The 26061-nt window shown below is 35.2% G+C and overlaps 1 protein-coding gene across 5 annotated transcripts in view; it reads right to left on the bottom strand.

The window, feature by feature from the left end:
• Positions 1 to 26061, bottom strand: part of TMEM196 (transmembrane protein 196) — a 123424-nt gene that overhangs the window by 36757 nt on the left and 60606 nt on the right. For 2 of the 5 annotated variants that reach the window (XM_032287033.1, XM_032287035.1), the window contains exon 1: positions 22794 to 24176. The exons of 1 other annotated variant lie outside the window; for it this stretch is intronic. In XM_032287033.1, coding sequence (XP_032142924.1) covers positions 22794 to 22958 — 165 coding nt within the window. In that variant the 5' untranslated portion in view covers positions 22959 to 24176. Of the gene's footprint in view, positions 1 to 22793; positions 24177 to 26061 lie in introns of those variants that run through there. 2 more of the 5 variants (XM_032287034.1, XM_032287036.1) reach the window with 1 other exon arrangement.

The following is a 26061-nucleotide window of genomic DNA, read 5'->3' as shown; positions in this document are numbered from 1 at the left end:
GCTTCTCAGCCATTTTCATGATCACTCTCTTCTAAACCTTCTGTTGTCTTTTTCTCTCTTTAAGAGTTAGCAAAACTTCCCATTTCTCTAAAAGAACAGATTTTAAATCTTGTCACACACACACACATAAGTATGCAAAATGATGGATATCTTAATTAGCTTGATTTGATCATACCACAAATGTAAGCATGTATCAAAACATCACCTTGTAGTCATAAATATATGCAATTATTATTTGGCAGTTAAAAATGAAACTACAATGCAAATGAATAAATTGGAAGACCTTTTTCTGTCAATCAGAAGAGGATTCCATTCTTTTTTTAGCAAATTTCTAAGTAGTTGAGGTCTTTAATCACCATTATGTCCTTACAGATCCTTGTATCTCATAAGAAATCCTTAACACATGTCAGCCTTAAGCTGGTGAATAGTTGCTTGGGGTTGTATATACTTTTAAGCAGTGGTCCCCTGGTGCTCTTTACCTAGACCAGGCCATTTTCTACTCCCAAATAAGACAACCGAGATTAAAATATATGGGGTCTACCATGTTTAGAAGTCTATGAGATAAGGCAGAAAGATTTTTTAGGAGGAATAGATAATATTTGCCTTAAATAATTATATGAAATTGAAAGCAGAAGACTAGACTATAAAATTACTAAAATTTATTTCTTAAAATCATGTTTTCTTAGAATATGTTGTCACAATACAATGTTTATATGCCTGTTTTTAATTTAATAAAATATCAGAATATAACATTTTATGTATATTCTGTTCTTATACTAACTAGGAAATTATTATGAATCAATGTAAACAGTGATTATCTCTGAGTGCTGGGATTATAAGCAATTTTAATGCCATTTTGCTATTTTGTATTTTTCCAATTCTCTACAGTAAACTTGTTAAAAAAATAGAATATTAAATATGATATTTCCAGAAATTTGTCCTGATAACATTATTTAGGCCATTGGTCTATGGCTTTTATACATATAGGAGTTAATATATGAACAAGATAAAAATAAACCAACAGATGCCACCCTTCTTATAAGTGGAGGAAGATCTACTTATAACATGTAATATGAAAAGAGCCAATCAAAATATTTCCAGTATCATTCATTATGCTGTTTATTTCTTTTATAGGCAGTTCTATCCTGTTACATAACTCCTTAAAATCATCTCATTTCTTCAGAAATAAAGTAAATCTTGCACAATCCACACCAAAAATATTCTTTCAGAATCTGAAAAAGAATGATCATATATTATGTCTTTTGAAATATTTGTTTTAAAGGTTATAATTCCCCAATGCTATTTCCTTGAAAAGTGTTTTGTTTCCAAAGGTATCTGTAAAGGAGTAACTATAACATGTGAACTAAGTTAAGAGGAATGGTTAAAAATTTAATGCATTTAAAGTTTTCCCCTCATTTCTGAGGAAAGAATAGAAAGACTCTCTGATTCAAAAAAAGGATGTCATGATTATTTTTATTTTATTTATTTCTTATTATAGCAGAAATATGAAGATGCGGAATGGCATGGTTTTTCTGCTAAATCATATGAAGTAGAAATACAAATACTGAAGAGAAAATAACTCCTTTCCCTTGACAAGATAGATAGCATGATGATTGTGCATCAGCTAACAGAATGCGACTACACAGGGGAGAAAGTATTTGCAATGACTTTTCATGTTGAGCTGCTAGTTTCTGAAGCACTAGTGGAGCCGTTTTTATGCTCCAGGACATTTTTCACTCTGGGAAAAGGTTAATTGACAGGTGCTGTCCACAAAGGCCTGGAATATAAAACCAGCACTGCTCTTTAGAACCAAGGTTTAAAAGAAACCCATGGAGTATCACACAATGGTTAAGAGTATAGACTCTGGAGTCAGACAGACATGTGCTATAAATCTGGCTGTGTCATACACAAGTAGGACTCATAGTAGTTAATTAAAGTCTCTGACTCTCAACTTTCCAATTGGTAAAATGGATGTACTCCTGCAAGTATGCTAATACTTATTTAAAATTGCTGTTAAAAATATTAACGCAATAATGCTTATGATATTTTTGGTATATTTCTAATATCCAATAAACTATAAATATATGGAGCTGTTAATAATAATTAAAATTTTATAATTATTGAGCATCTGATAGGTACAGACCAGTGTCAGAATTCCTAAGAGAATTATAAAGAATATTCAATACTTTTATTTTTCATATTCACAGTATCTTCCCTTGCACCAAAACCGTGTATATGTTTGTTTCAGAATACTCATGCTTCCTCATTCATTATGTACTCAGGGATTTGAGCACCATTACTCTCTGCAACCTCTGGCCCTAGTACGCTGAGCTGCAGTTAACAAGATTTCAAGGATTGTAAGTGGACTGACTTCTGGAAAATAGTTGTGTATTAATTTCTATTTAATGCAAGGGAAGTTTTTGAAATGCTACCAATCATACTTGCCTCTGAATGTGATGTTTTAAAGCAAAATGTTATGTTCAAATTAGGTTGATGCTTCAAGAAACTAGAGAATAACATAGGATGATCGTCATCATAAAAGCTTTTGACTATCTTTAGCTCAGTCTACAATCATTTTGCAATACAGTGTGCCCATAGACAGATGCACAGCAGTTAATGAGAGATCTAGACTTACATTGTCAGCTTCAGACTCAAAACATGAATCTCAATCATGTTTCCACTCACCACTTTTCCCATGTCTATTACCTTATTATTGTTCTCTCAAAACTCAGAGGCACTATTGCTTCCCCTTCCTTCCTACGTCATTTTCAACAAATAAATTACTGTGTGTCATTACTTTTATATCCACAGTGAAATTCTTTTATTCAAGACCTCACCAGCCCTTGACTGGATTACTTAAGAGCTTTTGAGAGAGTCCTCCTGACTTTATTTTCTCTTATATCACTTACTCTAAGTTCATTCCTAGCATGATTTTTAGCGCCTTATTTTTTCAATCTATTTTTTAAAACAATGTCTCTCCAAATTTCTTGGCCTGATATCAGGGCCCAAACAAATCAGTTCCAAACCATTTGCCAACTGGTCTACTGCGGATCTTCTACAGCCAAAGTGCACTTAAATTATTCCGTACACTCTCAATTTATCTCTTTTTTCATATTTCAGTTCTTTTCTTGGACAATTTTATTCCTATTTTTACTATTCTACAGGGTCCATCTTAAATTCTCTGCTCAGATATAATCTCATCTTTTGTTTCTTAATTCTCATAGTACTTTTTAATGGGGCTTATTACATTTTGACTCAAGTTACAGATATTTGTATGTTTATTATCTCTGTAACTACACCTTAAGCTTGTTAAAGAGAAGTCTATTTTTTATTCTATTTTATAACTACCACCAGGACACTACTCTCACTGAGAATAAATCAAAGAGGTACAACGTGTCTAAACTCATTTTCTTACCCCTTCCCAAACCTGCCTTCATTTTGTTTTTCTGATCTCAGTATATGTTCCTTCTCTGTAACCCAGGCAGAACGTCAGACTTAACTGCCAATCTTTTCAACTCATGTTTTTAAAAGTCTGGTTTTATGAAGTCTTGTTGAATCTGCCTCCGTAGTTTCTCACATTAATTCCATTCCTCTTGGTGTTCCCTTCATTCTGACTCTAAATTTTAATATTAATGGCATATATAATCCCCCTGTCTCTAATTCTTCACACTATCCTTGGTGATTATTCTTCAAATAAATTGATTCTAGTCACTCGTATCCTCAAAACCTTTTTAAGTGATTTTTGTACCTGTCCATTTCTAAAGAAGTGGGCTTCAAATCCCATAGTCTAGTACTCAGGTTCCTCACAGTTGGACCAAGCATACCTCTTCAGGCTCCCTTCTTTCTGTTCATTCTGTGCTTAGAAACCAACATTCTCTTCGCAATTCTCAAACTCTCATGGGCCTTGCCTCCACAAATTTGGAATACTTTCTCCCCTCGTCTCTTTTCGAGCTTTCCCTACTTAGTTTTTCCAGGTTTGCCACAGAAGGCACATCTTTCATGAAATCATCTATGACCCTCTTCACCTCCCTTTGTGCATCTACAGGATTTTCATACACTTTACTGAACTATATGTATGTGGATTGAGCGGGAGGTAGCGTAACTTAGTGATAAAGAATGACTGCTTTGGAGTCATATTGACTGGGTCTGCATCATGGCTCTGCCATTTTCTGGCTGTGTGGCTTTGAGAAAGTTACTTAAATTATTTTTCCACTGTTTCCTCTTTACTGAGATGCGTAAGTGTACACCTCATAGCTGTAAATATTAAATAAAATAATAGGTACAGGTCACTTGGAAGAATTCAAGTGCTAATTATTATTGTTTGCAAGTATATTTCTTTTAACAACTCTAAAGCCCTTGGATCCAGAATCCAGAGTATTATTTATCTTCAAATTCTCAGCCAAATGCTTCATTCAAAATTAGCCCAATAATTATTTGTCAAATTGATTCACTGGAAAGCTCTAGGATCCAGTACATATTAAAGCTTTGTATTACCAAAACTACCATGAAAATATCAGTCCTGTTGAAGGAACAAATATTTCGGAAAGCAGTTGAAAACAAACACCAGAATTTTCAAAAAGAGAATATGATTAAATGTTAATATTATAAATATAATTATAATCAGAAGAATATAGACAGGAATCTTTTACAAGTAAGCTGAAAACTTGCAATAAATCCTGAGCATGGTGTAAAGTGTGTTGTTACCAGAGAACAGGTTTTGATAAAATTGTTTAGTCATGGGCTATAAACTTGTCAACACCCCCAAAAAAGTTCTGCAATTCAGAACAGAACCCCTAGGTGGCGATTCTGTCTTCCTTTGTTATTTATTTACCTTAAGCAAGTCAATTTTCTCAGCTTCAGCTTTAACAAGAGGAAGTTGGATCGGATGGAACTGTGAATCTCTTCTAGCTCTGACATTTTCTGATCAGTAATCTATGAAACGCTATTTTTTCCCACTCATTTTTAGCAGGCATTTCTTCATTGTCTACCATGATGAAAATCACAGTTGACACTGAACATGTTATTTATAATGAAACAATTCTCTCCATTCTTTTTATAAGAATAAGGATACTAATGTTAATATCATGTAATTGTGGGCTTAAAGGGACAATTCATGTGAAAGTGCTCAATCTTGGTTACGGTACATGGCAGGTGTTAATAAATGTTAATTTTCCTCCTTCCATGTGAAAAACTTCATTTTAAACATCAAGATTCAGTGTAATTATTAACTTTGTGATGCCTTCTTTAACCTTCTTACTTAGCTCCAGTCAGAATCTAAGAAAATATTGTTTTATGGCATATTTTAACACTACTGCCCTGATCATACTTTTTGATAATTATTAATTATATATCTGTCATGGCAAAAGGTTTTAAACTCCTCTTAGACAAGTGCTATTAAAAATATATTAAACCTTTATTATTATTAATTATATATTTGTCATTGCAAAATGTTTTAAACTCTTCCAAGTGCTATAAAAATATATTAAACCATTATCACTAACATGAGACCTGCATAAACAAAAATTTCAGTGAATATTTGATGATGAATAGATGAGTGAATGAATTTCTGTTCAGTAGGAGAAGTAGGAAATAGTCTTTCCTTGCCTGGAACACTTTTAGTACTTGCCAGATGATACTATACTTGAAATCCCTGCAGTAAAAAGTAACAGAGAGACTTTTGTTTTACTATTAGAAAAATAAATATTGAAAGGTTTGTGTCATGGGTACAAGTAATTTAGGGGTTCATTTTGAGAAATGCTTACTATAACACCTGTTTCTGGTGTCACTACCAGGCAAATAAGCCAACTCTATCTTTCTAGTTTACGAATAACTCAAATTGTCTTAAAGGCTTTTCCTCATCTATAGTTAATGTCTTAGCAAAACAAAACGTGAGGCCAGGTGTAGTGGCTTATGCCTGTATTCCAAGCACTTTGGGATGCTGAGGCGGGCAGATCACTTGTGGCCAGTAGTTTGAGACCAGCCTAGCCAATATGGTGAAACCCTGTCTCCACTAAAGACACAAAAATTAACCAGGCATGCTGGCACGTGCCTGTAATCCCAGCTACTCAAGAGACTGAGGTACAAGAATCCCTTGAACCTGGTAGGCAGAGGTTGCAGTTAGCCAAGATCGTGCTACTGCACTCCAGCCTGGATGACAGGATGAGACTCTATCTAAATAAATAAATAAATAAACAAAGCATAAAGAGTTTCCTCACCAGCTACTCATTTCTTTTGATCAAAAAAATGTATTTAGACAAAGGCTATGCAATAGAAATCTAACATCAGCCATAAATGCGAACCACATATATAACTATATTTTTTAGTAGTTATATTAAAAGATCAAAAGGGGGAATTATGTCAATAATATAGTTTATTAAACCTAATATATAAAAAGTATTGTCATTTTTTCCATATAATCAACATAAAACAACTTGAGACATTTTACATCCTTTTTCCATACTCAGTCTTTGAAATCTAGTGTGTATTTTTTACCTGCAGCACATCTTTTTTTTTTTTTTAAAAAAACTTTTATTTTAAAAGTTACATGTGCAGGCGTACATCTGCAGGTTTGTTATATAGGTAAACTTGTGTAATGGTGGCTTGTGGTACAGATTATTTCCTCACCCAAGTATTAAGCCTAGTACTCATTAGTTATTTCTCCTGATCCTCTCTGCCCTCCCAACTTCCACCCTCTGAAAGGCCCCAGTGTGTGTTGTTCCCCTCTATAAGTCCATATGTTCTCATCATTTAGCTCTCACTTGTAAGTGATAATATGTGGTATTTGGTTTTTTGTTCCTGTGTTAGTTTGCCAATGATAATGGCCTCCAGCTTCATCCATGTTTTTGCAAAAGACATGATCTTGTTCCTTTTAATGTCTGTGTGGTATCCCACAGTATATATGTACCACATTTTCCTTATCCACTCTATCATTTACGGACAATTAGGTTAATTCCATGCCTTTGCTACGGTGAAGAGTGTGCAGCACATCTTAATTCAGACTAACCACATTTCAAGTGCTCCATAGCCACATTTGGTTAGTGGCTACTATATTTGACATGCAAGTCTAGATGGTGCACAGTTCTATTAATGGCCACAATTAAGGAAAAGACAAGTTTCTTCACAAATATCTTATCGCTCAGAAAATACAATGTTTTCCTAAATTAGCTCTACAGGCAGTTTGCTTTTTACCTGCATAATTTTTCTGATGAATTATAGCATTATATACCAAAAACCTGCATCTTACATGCAGTAGATACTTTTCTGTTGTCATTGTTGAGATGACATCTCGTTTTGTCACCCAGACTGGAGTGCAGTGGCACAATTTAAGCTCACTGCAACCTCTGCCTCCAAAGTTCAAGCAATTCTCTCACCTCAGCCACCCAAGTAATTGGGACTATAAGTGTGTGCCACCATGACCCGCCTTTTTGTTGTATTTTTAGTAGAGATGGGGGTTTCACCATTTTGGCCAGGCTAGTCTTGAACTCCTGACCTCAAGTGATCCACTTGCCCTGGCCTACCAAAGTGCTGGGATTACAGGTGTGAGCCACCACGCCTGGCCAATACTTTCATCATAGTATTTTATAAACCCTTATGTCTCTCTCTTTCTAAAAGACTATTCTGAAGGTCTGAGGATCTAAGAGGTGTAATGAGATAGCTTGGCTGGAGCTGAAAAGACATTAGCAAAATCCTGTGTTAAAGTTATAACTTTTTTTTCTCCAAAATAAGTGATCCTTTGAGAAAATATTTTACTTTCATTGTAAGTGATAGGCATATAAAAGTAATCAAGGTTGCTTATTTTTTTATGATGATATTTTAGTTCCTTACTTTCCTATTAAAAACAGCCCACCCTATCACTAGTAAGTATGCTTTACTATATCCATGGTCAAAAATAAAAGCATGAAAAAAGGTTATCTTTTTAAAAACTATAGCATTATTAAAAGGCATTTATCTTTTAAAAGAGTATTGGATGAAGCCATTTTTATACATACGCATTTTTTAGTAAGAACTCCAGGCAAATTGTATAGTTAATTTATTAATTTTGATTCCTATATATTTGAATTAAAAAGAAAGTGCTCAGCAAATATTAATAGCTAAATGACTTTGACATTTCCAGTCCAAAGTTTTGAATGTTCACTGCTTGATAAATGAGATTTGGACTCCGTTTTTAAAAAACTTCTTGAAGACAATTCACTTACTTATCCAAATTGATCAATAGCTCTTGTGGGTTTGGAAAATATTAGCTTCTAAAAATTAACTTCCATTTCTCAGTTGGTCTGGAAAAGCACCAGGGAAAGCATGCCAAATTTGTGTAGAAAGCCATTTCTTTGAAAATTCCAAGCAGGTAGAAATCCCTGAGATCTGCTAACATACTTATGATATTTCCATTATGCTTTAGCACTGCCAATAATTTGGGATCATTCCTGTTCAGTTTTGGGTAGTGGCCAGTTAATTGCATTTTCCTTTTGGTTGAAAGATGATTTCAATGATAGTTAATATTTTGAGGTATCTGTAGAAATAATGTTTGAAAAAAAAATAGATGATTTGGAATCTGGTCATAGTTCTACAGCTAGCCAGCTATACTACTTCTCTGGACTTATATTTACTTATCTGTGAAATGATGAATTTAAAATAAATTATTTCTAAGTCTCTAGTTAATTGCATGACTCAATTATAATTCTCAACCATTAGGATGAGAAAATATTTTAATGATGCTTTCAGTGCACCCATACTCAGAATTCTCTTTTCTTTACCCTCAGCTATTGACTGCTAAAGTCTCAGGGTAAACAAAAGAGCAGGAGCTGTCCAAGACTCCTCTCACCATTGGCCATTTAATGTGCCAACATCTGCATCTTCACTCATACTTGATTTGCTGTCTCTTTTTTTGACAAGAAACAAAGTTGAAACTTAACAAAAAATCTCCCACCTTACCTCTAAATCTAATTAGTCTTCACCCACTCAAACACTTTTTCTCTTTACATATCTATTTTCTCCTTTTGTACCCCTTTATTCACATTGGTATGCAAAAATGTTCCAAAATCTCCCCTAAAAATAGAAAACTTCATTGACTCCTAAGCCTATTGCTCTGTTTCTATACAGAACCCATCTCCCTTTGCCACTAAGCTTCTTGTTTACAATTTCTAGATTTTTTTTCCCATTATATTTTTCAGCACGCTTTAGCCTGACTTATATTCCCATTACCTTACTTCAGCTGGTTTTGTAAAAGCAAACAATGTCCATCACATTTCAGCCTTTATCTTACATGGAAGTCTCTCCTTTGGGCTTTTCTGACACCACTCTTCTGGTCCTCAGCATAGCTTTCTGGACAAACTTCTCAGTCTCTTTTCTTCTTGTTCCTCATTTCTATCCAGCCTTTCAATATTACAGTAACTAAAAGCTTAATTTGCGTGGTTTCAACCAAACATATGACCTTAAAAATATTTAGTATTTACTAATTACTCCCACACTGATATTTCTAGCACAATCCTATCTTCTGAACTCTAGAGCTCTTCATCTAACAGTTCACAGCATCTCTCCATTTTGATATCTCACAAGCATTTCTACTTTCACACATTAAAAACAGATTATCTCCCATGCTACAGCAGACACACACACACACACACACACACACACACACACACACACACACGCACACAGAGTTTTTCTCTTTTTTGATCATTTACTTTTCAAAAGAGTAAATTGAAACTCGATTCTATCATTTGCTTGATCTCAAAAGCTGGTAGTTATTCTTAACATTTCCCCTCTATAATGGCATAAAATTGAACAGAAAACACAAGGTCTTATCAAGTAAATATCTGTGCTGCTGTTTTTTACCACCTCCACTTTCATTGCTGTAACCATCGTATCATACATTTTAGTAGTCTCCTAACTGCACCTGTGACTTCTTGAGTGACTTCAATGTATTTTCTAAACTGATAACCAGAATGACCTTTATAAGCTCATCTGTTTCCTGCTCAAAAGCTTTCAATAGCTCATTTTATAATTAGGGAAAAATCAAAATGTTGTAGCATGTACATAAAGTTCTAATTTTTACCCCTATTTGCCTCTATCTCAGCCGATGCCTTCTACCTCCTCCTCCTCCTCACCTGTCATACTTCAGTCACCCTGGACTTCATTCAGTTTCTCAAACACACCAAGGCTTTCCTATCTCAGCATCTTTACTCATGCTATTCTTCTGCATGAAAAAACGTTCTTACCTCTCTATGTCTGTGTAATGCCTCATCATTCTTGAGAAAATATTGTCTCCTCAGAGATGCTTTCCTGATTTTCCCACTGTTAATAAAACTCTTTTATATTCTTCATAAACCTATATATTTTCCTGTTCTGTTTTTTTTTTTGAGATGGAGTGTCATTCTGATGCCCAGGCTGGAGTGCAGTGGTGCGATCTCCGCTCACTACAACCTCCGCCTCCCAGGTTCAAGCAAGTCTCCTGCCTCAGCCTCCCAAGTAGCTGGGATTACACCACGCCTGACTAATTTTTGTATTTTTATTAGAGACTGGGTTTCACCTTGTTGGCCAGGCTGGTCTCAAACTCCCAACCTCAAGCGATCTGCCCGCCTCAGTCTCCTAAGTGCTGGGATTACCAGGCGTGAGCCACTGCACCCAGCCTATTTTCCTGTTTCACACAGCACAATCTTTAATTTTAATTCGTGTATTACTTATTTATTGTCCATATTTCTTTTTAAATTAAGCATTAGAAGATAAGGACTTATGGTTATTTTATTCACTGCTAGATCTTCAGGACCAAAATCACAATATAGAACATAGTAGCTGTGGAATCAATATTTGTTCACTAACTCTAACAAGAAACAGAACTGGGGAGAGTAAGCGGGTGGATTATAAGAGTGACAACAGAAGCTTGTGCTCCTGGAGTCCCACAGAGCTTTCTTCTGCACCATGCTGTCTTTTCTTCTTTTGTCCCATCCCAATCCAGTGTGGACTACAGAGTTAAGGCCTATGGAGTGTTATTGCCATTGACCTCAATGGCCCCATCTTCATAAGCCTAATCCCTGAGGGTCCTACACCTTGAGCTCACAATCCAGGTCCCTGGGCCTTCTTTACCTTTGTTAGATTTACAGATCTCCTTGGTGGTCTTGGCTTTCAGCTTTCCTCTCTCCCAGTTCTGCAATTTTAGCATAGTGTTCATCTTCAAAAGAAGCCACTTTCCATCTTCCTATTTATATTTCTTTCTTTTCTTAGCCCATGGAAAACCCTACCAATTAGGCAATGCTCTTTTTTCCTTAAGCGCAAACTAATTTCTTATTTTTCACCATATAATGAAGCACTGAAATAATGTAAGGATTGTAGTTCCATAAACCATGTTTCTTCCACTACAGAAAATTTCACAATCAGTTTAACAGGAAAAGGGTAAATGTACATCTTTTATCAAAAGAGATGTAACCTCTCACACGTGTAATCAACTTCATAGAAAAAATAAAATCCCAAGATGACAAAATGTACAACAGACACATTTATGTGATCAGATGTTCCTCCATTAATACCAGCCACCTTGGTGGCTTAGCAGACCAGGCGAGATAAGACACAACTACAGCAAAAAGAAATTAAACCAGAAGCACCCAAGAGAGAGATAGAAAGAATAGTTTCTGGTGTTAAATGAAGATGCACGTCAGGTCGTGACAGAAACCTTTTCAGAGACTAAAGTAACCGAAGAAAAGATGAACTTCAGAAAAAATTTTAGAAGAAATCACCAGACATAGCATGTAGCTAACAGGTACACACACATTTCTAAATAAATCTGAGTCCAAAAAAAATCTCAGAAACTTCAAACTGGCCCAGGACCCAAATCCTTCAGTGCATAGAACAAATCAGCCTTAATTCTCAGAATGCAATTTCTTCACATCTCCCCCTCAGTGTTCATGTAATGAATCTTTCTTGTTTTTAATGCATTATGCATTGTGTCCTGTTCCAATTCTGTTTTGTGATAGTTTTTTCTTTTTTAAAAAAACTATCTCTTGAATATTTGGAGTATGCTAAGTAAATAAGGCTTTCAGGTGTTAGAGCTGTTTCTGCTTCAAAAGTGACAGAAAAATCATAACCAAACTTGTGAATTTTAGATAAGAGGAATTTTGAATTTACAGTATATTTAAATGTCATTTTTCTAGATAAATCTTAGTCATAGTCATTATTCACATAGGCTCTTGAAACAGAAGAAAACCCACCTCATAGATAGTAGTACAAAAATCTGAAGAACTTCTCTCTAGAATTCAAATTTTTATCTTAGACAAATATAATAAATAAATTTTAAAATTAAATTCATATAAACCTTTATAATAGTGATTACTTTTAGAGGGCAGTAAAAAGGAATGTGATTAATATTGAACATCAATGTATGGATAATGTTATCAATAACTTTCTACTTACTCTGGTAGCTTAAACTTTTTATATAATTATGCAGAACCTCTGTATTACATAGTTCATAATAACAATTTAATACGTCTATTTGTGTAACTTAAAGGAGTTTTGCATTAATGTAGGTTATTCCAATTTACATTATTTTGCTTATATTTTATATTTAAGATTCTTTCATATCAAATATGACTAAAATGTACTTGGATATATCCTAGGACAACATTCAAATATAAAGCTCACAACTTTAACTATAACAGGGTTTAAAATGTAGATGATGAATTTACTGTAGGAGAAAGAAAAAAAATCACTCCTTTGAATTGCGCCAGCTTTGAGTCTGATTTGTAACCTGTTCTTATATATTTGAACATAGCCAGGCACATGTACACCTATGTTCATAGTGGCACTGTTTACACTAGCAAAGACCTGGAACCAACCCAAATGCCCATCGACAATAGACTGGACAAGGAAAATGTGGCACATATACACCATGGAATACTGCGCAGCCATAAAAAATGATGAGTTTGTGTCCTTTGTAAGGACATGGATGAATTTGGAAACCATAACTCTCAGCAAACTGACACAAGAACAGAAAATCAAACACTGCATGTTCTTACTCATAGGCAGGTATTGAACAGTGAGAACACATGGACACAGGGAGGGGAGCATCACACAATGGGGTCTGTTGCGGGGGCAAGGGAGGGACAGCAGGGGGTGTTGGGCAGGTTGGGGAGAGATAACATGGGGAGAAATGCCAGATGTAGGTGACCGGGGGATGGAGGCAGCAAACCACATTGCCATGTGTGTACCTATGCAACAATCCTGCATGATCTGCACATGTACCCCAGAAACTAAAGTACAACAACAACAAAAAAAGAAAAAAAATAGATAGTAAATTAAAGAATGTAAGTTATGCTTTTCCCAGTAATTGCCAACACAACAGATGAATGTCTATCCAACATGCATGGCAGTTTCTGAAAGCTAGCCACTTAAATAAACAAACATAGCTGCACAGATGGCCATGGCATTAGGAACTTGCCCCAACATCAGGGTAATAGCAGCCTAAATGCAGCTTATATTGCATATCAATGACAATTACCAACTTTTTCTTAGGAATTGCTTATCTTTTTACCTTCTCAGTGCCTGGGTGTGCACACACAGACTCCTACACATATTTCTCTCTTTAGGTGACTTTGATTTTTATCCTTCTTCTGTTACTGTTTCCACTTTCTGATCCCAAATCACTAAATCATAAGTCCTTTAGTTTCTCCTCCCTTAAGAAATTTATCTGCTGGGATAAATGGTGTAATGAAAGCAGTTGAATTTCTTAGGCAATGTGGTTTATTATAAACATAAGCTGCCATTTCTGTTGTTATTAATGTCATTAACATTATTGTAATTCCTCAGAATAATCCATATAGAAAAATGACTGGCAGGGTACAAGTGAAAAAAGAAGGTAACTATGAATTCCAAAAGCTCTGCCAAAAATAACAGGAAAATCAATCATACATCTCTGTTTGGTAGAAGAAACAAAAATTATACGTTGTTATTCCAACATTGACCTAAAACAATTATTCCTGGGACTCTGGAACATGCACACCAAATCACAACTATTATTAAGGTACAAACTCAGTTATGTAAACAGTTTCTAGGAGAGGGTATATGACCTAAATGTTAGCAAGCCTAGAGTTCAAGGTCAATTTCATCAGTTGTCTTACAAGTTTCTCTTCAGAAATGTATACAAATAAAATATGTCCATAAATGACAAATAGAAACCACATGCAGATTATAGGTTTTCCAGAAAAATGACAAAAACATGGATCCCATTGTTGTGGGTGAGACACAGTTATTAAATATCTAATGTGTATACTGAATACTTGAATATAAATATCACAATTTTTAGAACAACTCCATGAGATAAGTGGTAGTACTTCTGTTTTTCAGATGAATTAACTATTCAGTGAGATAATGTAACTCACTCAAGCCTAAACAATTAAAAAGTGCTAGAGGTAGAATTTGAACCCAGATCTTAATAGCTCCCAAATCTATTCTCATTTCTTTGTATTATGCTATTATCTTCAATTAAATGCAAAAGTTTCTATTTTTATATGCCAGCCAGCTGTGAGAATCATTGAACATAAGAATCTTAAAAGTTTAAATATCCACCATCAACAGGAATGACACTTGAAAATGTGATAAGATTTGTGATGGTAAATTCACATTTTCTTCAATTTCAAGACTTTCCTCAAGTCTTTCTTTTGATCCAGGATATTTTGCCTTGAAATTGAGCAGCATTTCTTGAGTTTAACTGCCTTGAACCCAGCTGGGATTTTGCTTTGAAGCTGAGCAGCATTGCCTGGGCTTAACTGCTTTGACCTAATGACTGTCAAGTTCTACCCTGTAGAGCTCTCCAAGACTAGCAGGGTATCAAGAATAGACTAGTCTTGACATTCTTTCAGGACCTTTTCATGTTTACATGAACATATTTCACTCTAACAAGGCTGATATCCTCAGTGCCCCACAAACACCCCACTTTATTGCTTTTACCTCTTCTCCATGACTTTACACATGTTAATAGTTTTGCTTTACACACTTTTCCTCCTCTGCCTACTGGACAGACAAACCTATTCTGTCTACAAGGGCTAGATGAAGAGAAAGTGATCTCTTGCTGATACCTTTTATTCTGAACTCTCCTTAAATTTGCTGTCATGCGCTATACTGACTAGCCCTCATAAATTGTAAGGATAATCTGAGATTCATAAGTTAACATTAAGGATTAAGCTTTAATGGCAAGAGCAAGGTAGGCCCAATATCTGAGACACAAAATTATGGTAACATGAGGGTTGTGCTTGTTGATTGATTCACTGTGCTAGTCTCTTCTGGAAAACAGACAGGAAGAATGATTGGGACTTAGCCTTTAAGGCATCCTGCCTGGTCCATATATTGAAGGGTGGGAGCAAATAATGAGGTCAGGCCTCAACAAAAGACTTTTTCATGAAAATTTCCAAAGTTCCACATAACACAATAGAAAAAGTATGGACTTTGAAACAATACTGCTCTGACTTAAACTACTGACTCAGCTAATTAAATAACGGTGGCTCCCAGGTAAGTTCCTTTTTCTACTTAAACTTTATAAAATACTATGTTGTTCACAAAGTTGTTAAAATTAGAAATAATAATACATATGGAAGCATATGGACATTAGTTAACAATAAATCATGTCTAGTATTATTTTTATGGGATAAATAGATCAAGGAACTCTATCTCCCAAGTTGATCTATTTAACCAATATTTTTTTTTTGCCTTGACAATATAATTTTGTTCAATATTTAACAATAGATTATGAACTAATGGAACTTAGAGTTGCTTCTTGGGAGTTCTACTATTGGTACTAACAAGTATGGGCACCAATTAAGGTTATAATCGTCATTGTTGAAATCTAGATATTTAAGTGATGTATTTGTGAATAATACATCATGTAATAAACATGCCTTCTAAAGCTACTACTCAGGCAGATCAAGTTTCTGAGATATTAAGTATCTTTAGTAGATGTGTTCATTTGTCCTTGGACTTTTCAACAAGTATTTACATAATTCTAAATGGTTTTTTGAATACTTTGTTTTATGGCATAAATAATGGTCGCCATATTCTATCTGATTTACCTAATTTATATAATTGTCTTAGTCTGATTACCAAATATCTTTATGATAGAGTTTCTACCACCCTCTCTCACTTCAAAAGAAAAACAAAGAAAGAGGTGTTTTATGTTTCCTCATTCAGGTTTAGACTAAATATTTACAAAATTTTTCTAATATAGATATTTTGGTACATTTTTATAGTTGCTAATGTAAATATCTTAATTAAATTAAAACGTAACAAGATGCATACTATACAGGAACAAAACAAAAAGAGTTAGTAAAACGAGGGTTGATGAAAGGTAGAGAAATATTGAGAGGCAGAGAACCACTAGTGGACTCTAGATCCCAGGCAGGCAAGGAGCAGCATAGGCCAGCAGAGAGAAGGCAGCAGCTGATGCTCACTGATCACTTACTCTATGCTAGACCCAGAACTAGCAGCTTTAGAAACATTGTTTTCTGAGATTCACAAGAACTCCATGAAATAGGTACTAGTATTTCCCTCCTGTTAGGAATAATGAAAATGTGACTTGGTGAAGACATAAAACTTTTCCACTGACACAGTTATATTGAGTGAGATGTATGAATCTAACCTGATTGTCATTTAATTTTAATGAAGTACATATAGATTAGAACTGCAGTTATAAGAAAGACTGCATGGCTTTGTACATTACAGAGGAAAGTTGTTGTCACACAGTTTCTTCTCTCTTTCTCTTTTCTGGAAATATGCTCAATGAGAGTCTAATTCAAGGCATTGTCCATCATTTTCCATGTTGAAACATCTATCTGTAGAATGGCCACAAGACAATTTCTCTAGATTACTAAGACAAATTTAAATATTTTGACCAATGCTGGACCTAGTTATTTAGATACAGAAAACTCATTTGAGTGAATAGGATCATATATGTATATGACTTTCTGAATGCAGTGGTGAAATGAAATTTGGTACACTTCACAAGTAAAATGATGTTTCAGACCCAAAAACTGTTGCGGTTTCTCTCAACTTTGGTCACCTTTGGGGGGTGTGTGTGTGTGTGTGTGAAAGTACAAAATCTATTATAGCTTTTATTGAAGCTAAAGAGAGACATTTCAGGGTGGATTAATCTTACCAATATGATTAATTGTTGCATGAGACTAAGTGAATACACACAAAAAAAGTTCATTTGGCTACATTGAAAGTACACATTGGATAATATGGCTCATAATTAAGTAAATAAGAGAACCAATTAGGATATTTTAGGAAAAAAGTCCAAATTAAGAGGGTTGACTTTATTCAGATCATGTTTCTGTCAAGCAAACTGTCAATTAGTAGGTGACTGTTGCAAATATTATCCGTTCTTTTCTAATGTTTCTAGGACAAAGACTTCAAGACCAATTATAACCTTGAATAAGAACAAAAATCCCCAAGCATATTTTATCATGGACTTTGGATAAAAATTTCAGGCTGTGCCGTTTACGTGTGAACAGGATCTAGACTACGAGAATTTCATCAAATAAATAAAAATATGACAAAACTCACCGTATTTTCCATTATCAATTAACACCAGAAATGAACACATATTTACATCTCTTTTGACATCTGGTATGGCTCCCTGAACAGTAACTATATTTCCCAGTAGTTTGGCTTGCCTAACTTATCTAATTGTCAATATGTGCCCAGTGGCTAATCAGTAGCATTTGAGAATGAGAGTATGAATCATATAAAAAAGAGATTTTTTTTAACCTAGGTTCTATAGAACATGTTAATGGGCTTTATTATATGCAAAAATCGGATGAAAATTGGTTTATATGTCTAGAACAAAACGATTTTTTTCTATGTGGAGAGATATCTGTGAGACTGTAATAATATAATGGTGACTAATTTTGATGAGGGAGTAGAGAAGAGGACTTTAGTTACAACTTTGCAAAACATTTTGAATGTATTTATAAATTACGTGTATAATTTAAATTAATTAAAAAATGGAGCATAAATATATGTTTGTATTCTTTATGGGAACAGGAGCAGTATTTTCATCTTATGATAAAGGATATGAATCTCTTATGTTAAGTGCCTGATCCTGGATGAAAAATGATTATCTGATTAGAGACACACCAGTTTCAAAAAGTGTACATTTGCAGTAACTCAGAAGTTTCTTTTACTTTATCTTCTTTCTTTTTTTATTAAATAAATTTAAAAGCTTAAATATTAAAAATAATACTTTGGAGCAGCTATAATTTATATATAGCACCTCATTTGGATTGCTATGATGTAGCTTAGAATGTATAGAGGTGAATTTCAAGAAAATTCTACAATTGGCTGAATTGTTGCCATGGGAAACCAAGAGTCAACAGAAAAGGTATGTGTGTGGTTATGTTGTAAATTTCACTAAAGCAAAACATCAGATTTATTAAACAAAGATATTATGTATAAATCAAATATGCTCTAGAAAAATAAGAAATATGCTCAAGAAAACCTTCAAACATTAAATGATTTAGATAAGAAAAATTTCAAATATTTAAAAATACTACCTTGTGGTTTACATGTGGGAAAACTAGGCTTAGAAAAGTTTGTTTGATAAATTAAGTTTTATAGGATGTTATCAGATATATTAATAGATGGGTGAAATTTTCACATAATATATAAAAATTTAACTCAGCATCATATTTTGTTCTGGATACCACCATTTGGATCTCTAGATTTCCAAATCACAACCTACTGCAATAAATTCTCAGGGATTTATAAATCTGTATGCTATAAATCTAGTCCATTCCCATTATAGATGATGCACTGGAGGCTGAGAAGAGTGACTTTCACACAGCAACTTGGAAACAGAGCTCTGTCCAATTAACTTTCTGACTATAAATCTTATACATCAGTTGTAATTCACATGACTATATTTTTTCTAAAGCATTGTACCCAATGGTTTATTGTTATCTAACAATTATGCCTCTGATTTTGTGCTTTCATTATAGATGACCATATTAAATATAACAAAGAATAAAGAAGAAACAAAAATGTTATAAATGGCTTTCTTTCTCATGAAATTATAGTTAAATAAGTTTTCCTTCTAATTGCCCATATTTTAAAACTTTATCACAGGGAGCATCCCTGCCTGATAAATCAGATAAAATGGTGCCTGGCAATGATCTGTGTCAGCATCCATCTCACACATTTTAAGCCCTTATCTTTATTTTTAGCCACATTTTAAAAAAATTTCTATGTTTGGGGTCAAATAACCAAAATGCAGCAGTTGCTTAAAATCTTAGTGCACTTATCCTAGATAAAAAGTGTATGATTTTAGGATCTCTCTTTATAAAAGTAATCCTGTTACAGTGCAGCTTTTATTTCTACTGTCTTTTAAATTTAATTCAGAAATCTCATAGTAATGATATTAATGTGTTGAAAGGAGTTTCACAGCACTAATCAAGACAGAGTTTGATTATAGACTACTAGTATTGTGACAGGTTAATTATTGTAAAATCTTATTTGGCATTCATAAATAACCCAGATTTTTAATTCATAATTCAGCAAAGAGATTAATAATTTTCTATCTAGCTTTCTTTTGCATCTTCTTAGTATCCCTTTGGGAAGTAAGAATTGGTATTATTATTATTCAAAATATGAGGAAGTAAATCTATTGCCTCAAACTGGCACACAGCCTCCTATGATCTGGCCCCAATTACTTTTTCTATCCTTATCTTCCTCTTACATACCTAAGCCCCAGAAAAATATAAGAGCTTACTCTTCCTGGGTCACAAACTAACCTGTCCCAGTTTTTTGCCTTCATGTGTGCTGCCTGAAAGATTCACTTTTCTCACACCCTCCACTGCCAGTCTGTGCACCCAGTATTATCTGTTCATATTTACTCAGTGCTTACTACATCCCATTCACTTTACTAGGAGCATTATAGCCAGCCCTTTGTATTCCTAGGTCCTGCATCCACAAATTCAAACCAACCTCTGATTGAAAATATTTGAAAACAACAACAACAACTATAATAATATCAAAGAAACACAGTATAACAACTATTTATGTTGTATTAGGTATTATAAATAATCTAGAGATGATATAAGGTATATCAGAAGATGTGCCTAGGTAATATGCAAATACTATACTATTTTACATAAGGGACATCAGAATCCTCAGGTTTTGGTAACTAGGAGGACCCTGGAACCAATCTCCCATAAATAGGGAGGGTCAACTATATTTAATTTGTTCCTTTTAATGACTCTATTTTATAGAAAAGGAAACTTTGGCTATTCACCTACTTAAGTAAGTGGTAGATCTGGGATTTACAGCCAGGTAGTATGGCTTCAGATCTCACACTGTGATACATTAGTTAACACTGCCATACATTGATCCTAAGTGCTGATAAACTTCCAAGATCAAGAATAAAATAATATTTCTTTCATGGATATTTAACTGACCACTTCAATCTCTCTCCCCATTTTTTGCCTCTGTATCTCTCTGAAGTCACACTCTAATTTCTCATTGCTGACAAAGTTAGTGATGTACCATTTTGTTTCCTCCACTATGGAGCAGCTTTTTAAAGACAGTGCTCTGATTCATCTGTACAGTCTCTGTAGTAAATGGTAAAATGCCTTTCACATGCTAAACTCTCTGCAAATATTGGCTACATGAATTCTTCATTGAAGAAACTGAGGTAGTTGATACTGTACCACAAATGATTTCCCCAAAATAATTTAGAAACTACTTAGCCAGTCTGTTATTCAATAAACACAATGATCCCAAATGGGTATTTGTTTCTTCACAGATTTCGCTTTCTAAATTGGTTTATAAAAGTGAGCCACTGTTGGGGCATTTTTGTTTCAAACCCATTCATTCAGTCAGATGTATTGTTTTATTTTACTGAATCAGACAATAGAATCCAAAACTATTGTTTCAGAAACCCAAATGAATTTTGCTCACTCTAAACAACCAGTTAAAAAAGGAAATAATTATTTACTATAATGACAACGTAGATATGACTGACTTATTTGCTTTTCCATGAGGTGATTCAAAATTTTCGTTTCTATACATACACATCTAGATAATAGTAAATAGTCTGGAAAAAATTATTTAATATTTTTTCTTGCACGATACTCAGCTAACATAACCATTTTTTAATTCTCAAAGATAAACTGGATACTTTAGTATTATCTAGGGAAAACCTAGCTTAATTGACTCAATTTCTTGAATTTAAGGGGGATTGACTTGTAGAGTATTTAAGGTTTCTCCTTATTAAGACATCATACGATCACCTTTTCTCCCTCTTTTCCTAAATGTCAACATTACACTTCATTTTGACAGTTATCCAACAGAAGTTTTAAAGTATTATTTCTGTTTATATCATAGCAATAAAAACGAGAACAATAATTACAACTCTCAAAATAATTACTGCCACATATAAAATCAACAATTATCAGATTTAAGATGTGTCTCTGTCCTTTCAAACTCAAATTTAACATATACATTGACAACAATTTCGTGATCAAGAACAAGATAATTATTTGGAGGTTGATAGTAACTTATTTTTGAATTCAAAGTAAGGATTCTTGCATGAATTCAATGTTAGAATTCAACCCTATTTTTCTTTTTTGTAGCTCTGCAATTTAAAAACATTTACCTCACCTGGAAAAAGACATATAAAAGTTAATTATCTAAAGCAAAATTTTGCCAGTTTAAAAAAAAAATGTTAGAGCATCTTTCAAAAGTGAATTACTTTTGAATAATTTTTCTTGAACTACATAATATTTTCTTTTAGTGACTTACAGCTCAAGTAATTAGTCCATGATTATTAAACACACTACAGATTATCAGTGACAGGTTACTTTCTATTAAATTATCTTGAAAAGTAGGATCAAGCTAGACATCCAGAAGTATGTGACAGCTATAAAACTTGAAGGAAAGAAAAAACTAGGTTTCACAATTAGGTTCACATTAGGAATAGTGCTGAGTTATTTTATTGATTTTTGGTGGAAGAAATGGGTCTCTAAGGCTTTCCTGGAGATTTATGCTAGTAAACAAGAAGCTTGTTGAATCTGCTGTCTGACCTAGAGATAACTATGACAGTTTCTCGGAGCAGTTAGGTACTCCATAAGCAGAATTATTCTCCAATTAGAATGTTGTTATACATCTTACCATTTGATGTTTTTCTAACTTACTGTCTAGAACTTACGAAAACGTTTCAGAGGTGAAGATTAGAAATGTAGCAAAGGAAAATCAAGAGCAATGTTTTCTGGAATCAAATGCACCCACATACTTCCTTTCACACTCACACTACATTTCTCTTTTTGTTATTGGTGTTGCCTTTGGTGTACCTCAGGCATTGTTGCCCAGAGATAAATGCATAACTATCCCTGCTTGTTCCATGGTACAGAAAAAGAATGGAATACTCTTATTTTGATTTTCCTTGTAGAAGGAACAAAAGATTAATAAACCTGCCCTTGACAGGTGTGACGCCCCCCTGCCTCCCAAATAGCACCACTGGGCAGAGCAGCCCTTTGCAGAATCAGCCAGTGGAAACTAACACTCCCACCTCCCCCCACCCCCGTCTCCCCGGCCACCCCCCCGCCACCCCACGTTTAAACAAAGCCATTTAATTTGGTCTTAAGTCCAAGTAAGAAAAACAAAAAAACCAATGAAGGACAATATAAAGAAGCATAGCTTGTCAACATGAACCTACATGCAAGCCAGAGATTTATGATTTTGTTTCCCAGAGAGGGAGTAACTAATGCACACACCCTGACCATCACCGTTAAGGGGTAAAGAGAGAGTGAAATGGCTCAACGTACACACACCCCGCTCCATACCGGGGACGAGTCTCCGAGCTGAGGCTTGTGTTCTCGGAGGGCCAGGCTGAAGCTGACCGCCCCCACGGCCACGCTGGACACCCCCAGCCCTATCTCCAGCACGGAGAGCACCAAGAGGCTCCCAATAATCTGACCGCTGGTGCACATCCTTCCTCGGTCATCTTCCTTCCAGATCAGAGAGGGAAACCAACCATCTACCTTTTTTTCTTCCGCTCTCCTCCTTACCCCTTCCACCCACTACCAGATCCCAAAACTTTTCTTTCTTCAAGAGCGAGGCGTTATCCACAAGGGCTGGATTTCCAGAAACGAAGACCTTCCCTGGCTGGGCCAGAGGCAAAGGAGCTGCTCTACCCACTGTCACGTTCAGATGGGGATGGATCGGTGAAGGATCTTCCTGGGTTCGGTGGTGCGAAGATTGCACACCAGTACCAGGGCTTTTAAGGAGCCCGAAACCTGGAGGAGCCCAGGGAGCTCTGAGCCTAGCTTCGCGGGCGCTGTCCAGAGTTCTGCCGCGTCCCGAATCTCCGCAGGGAAACCCGCCCGCTGCTCAGCCTACCAGACCCTGTCACAGTCCCTTCTGTTTCATTGCAGAGGAGAGGAGCTTTGCTTCCCGGAGATCCAAAGGGAACTGCTCCGAGCTTCTCCCTCCCTCTCCCTTTCGTCTCCTCGCCTTTGTTTTCGTGGCAAGGCAAAGCGCTTCTCCAAGTCTCTGGGTCCCCAGGGCAGACGGAAGATATTCAGCACCACGCTCCTCGCAGTTGCTATGTCGCCAGAAAAAGCGACCTTGTCTGATGGCCTCTTTCCGTCTGGGTTTCTTCTCCCTCGTCGTCGTCCTCTTCCTCCCCCTCTCTCCCGAGCTGATTTTCTCTCATCTCTATGACCTCATTGGGATTTAGGAGGTTGACGGAGGAGGAAAAGCCTGATGTATTTGTGGATCCAGGACCAATACTCTTGGCTGGCCTTTGATCCGCCCCGCCCGTGGACCGCAGCAACAGGAATCCAGGCGACCCCTACCTCCGCTTCTCCCCTTGGCTCCTGTCTGGGCTTCTATCCAGCGAGAGAGGAGGCGATGCCTACGTCAACGCGGGCTCATTCTGTGAAAAACTTTCTTTGGCTTGTATGCGGGGTAGGGGGAGCAGTGAGCAAAGAAAGACGGAGAGCCCAGTGGGGTGGAGACTCCTAGGACTCTGAAGGCCCCTCACCAAGGAACTCCCCTGTCTAGGAGAGCTAGATTCAAGCCTGCTTACAAGGACTGTCCACTCCCGGCTATCACAGCCCATCACCTTTCATGCCGGAGGACGAAGAAGCAGTTGGCTGGGGGCGCGCCTCCACTGTAATTTTGTTCCTCTCCAGCCGCAGGCCCTTTCTTTCCCCTAGGAGCATGACCACAAGTTCTAGGACGCATAGATAGACCCAACTGAGCTGGGATCATATATTCTCATCTAAATTCGAGATTTGTGTATGCATTTGAACAGGCATTATTAAAAAAAAAAGAAAAAAGAAAAAAAGAAAGAAAAACACCTCTGGCTTAATGCACAACTATTTTTGACAGTCTACTTTCATCAGAATCCTTAGGGCAGTGGCCAGTCCAGTTTGTCCTGGGGTATTTTTTACACTGTCTTCAGATGCATATGAGACTCTGGATGTCTAGGGATCACTGTATTTAGACCCCATTTTCATTACTCTAGTTTTATGAAAACTCTCAAGGTATTCTATCAAGAAAATCTAGGAAGTAGGATAAAGAGAGGGTTTTGGGTGTGGGTCATCTTTCTAAAAAACAGGGTTCTCCAGCTGGAGATGGACTGAAGGAAAACAGAAGAAAGGAGGATGAGGTTAGGGTACATTAACACAAGACTAGGGCATTTTGACTTCTATACACATGCAGATCAGTGCAGTGCAGTGCAAGCACCTCTGTGATTAGAGGCTTCTTAAAGCTCCTGTGATGAGAACATAAAACTCACTGACGTATAGCATAACTTCTGTAACATAAATGACAGTTTCAGTGTTCTTAAATTTAATTAAGGGCTTCTTTTAGAGTTTAAACTCAATTCTACACTATATATTTTTTTCATATATTTATATTCTATAATTCAAAAATTTGAGTCCTCTTAAATATAAAAATAAATGCAAAGAAGAAGAGTTACAATTTATTAGGCCTTAAAGAACTTCAGTTATTGTGATATTTGGAGAACAAATAAACATTTATACTGAATGATAATTAGTGGATTCATTTCCATACTTTTAAATCCTCAAAGAGAAGCTAAAATACCTCGTTAGTATATGGATTTAATGATGTATAGTTTATTTTATTTAAATATTACCAAAGTTATCTAAATGATCCAATTTATATGCATAAATAATATAGTATATATGTTGTCAAATTTTTGCTTTGTCTTTAGTCACCTCTTTTCTTTAGGAAAAAAACTTTTTTCAGGAAGAGAACAACAAATTGTAATATTAAAATGAATTGATTAATGGAGACATATAGGAAGGGAAGTAAACTTTTGTAGAGAACATAGGGGTAGTATTGACAATAGTTGAATTTCACAGAGAAAAAGAAACAAACAAAACATATATTATGGTTAATGTTTCATCTCTAAATGTAATGGCTTGAATTATAAGATTGGTTATCATATGCCTGATTATAATCAATCTTGATTGATTCTGGGTCATTGGTGAGAAAACCAAAAACTTTTGAAAATTAAGTTGTATATAGAAGAAATTAAACTCATCTTCACATAAGTAACTGCCAATAATAATTCACAATAAAACAAATATTTTTAGAAATAAAAACGATTATTTTCTATAGAGAACATTGCTGTTTTGTGTTTTAAAACATGAGCATCAGTGTTAAAATTTTTCAAAAAAATTACATTATCTTTTTGGGGATACAAAGGTTATTTTTTGTGCCTTTTAAAAATGATATGAAGATCATCCCAAGCTAAACCCAAATGCATCTAAAATTTTCTCCTAAAGAAATCAAGAAAAACAGCATTCAAACTGATAAATTATTTATGATTCTTATTCCAATTATCCCTCCATACATTTTGCTAGACAAATAAATTATAGGATAAATCCATAAAACAAGAAAAAAACACATAAAGTACATCACTATCCAAATGCCAATAGCTCTACAATTTCTGAATTTGATTTTTCTAATGCCATCATACACCAAAAGAGCTATTCATGAGATCCATTGATAGATAATTCAATATTTTCACAACTTTGACAAAAGCAATAGCACAAAAAA

Source organism: Sapajus apella, unplaced genomic scaffold (assembly GCF_009761245.1).
Source record: "Sapajus apella isolate SASKATOON/1434 unplaced genomic scaffold, GSC_monkey_1.0 scaffold19, whole genome shotgun sequence".
NCBI lineage: Eukaryota > Metazoa > Chordata > Mammalia > Primates > Cebidae > Sapajus > Sapajus apella.
Note: the sequence above shows the minus strand (reverse complement) of the source record. Positions and strands in the feature narration are given on the sequence as shown.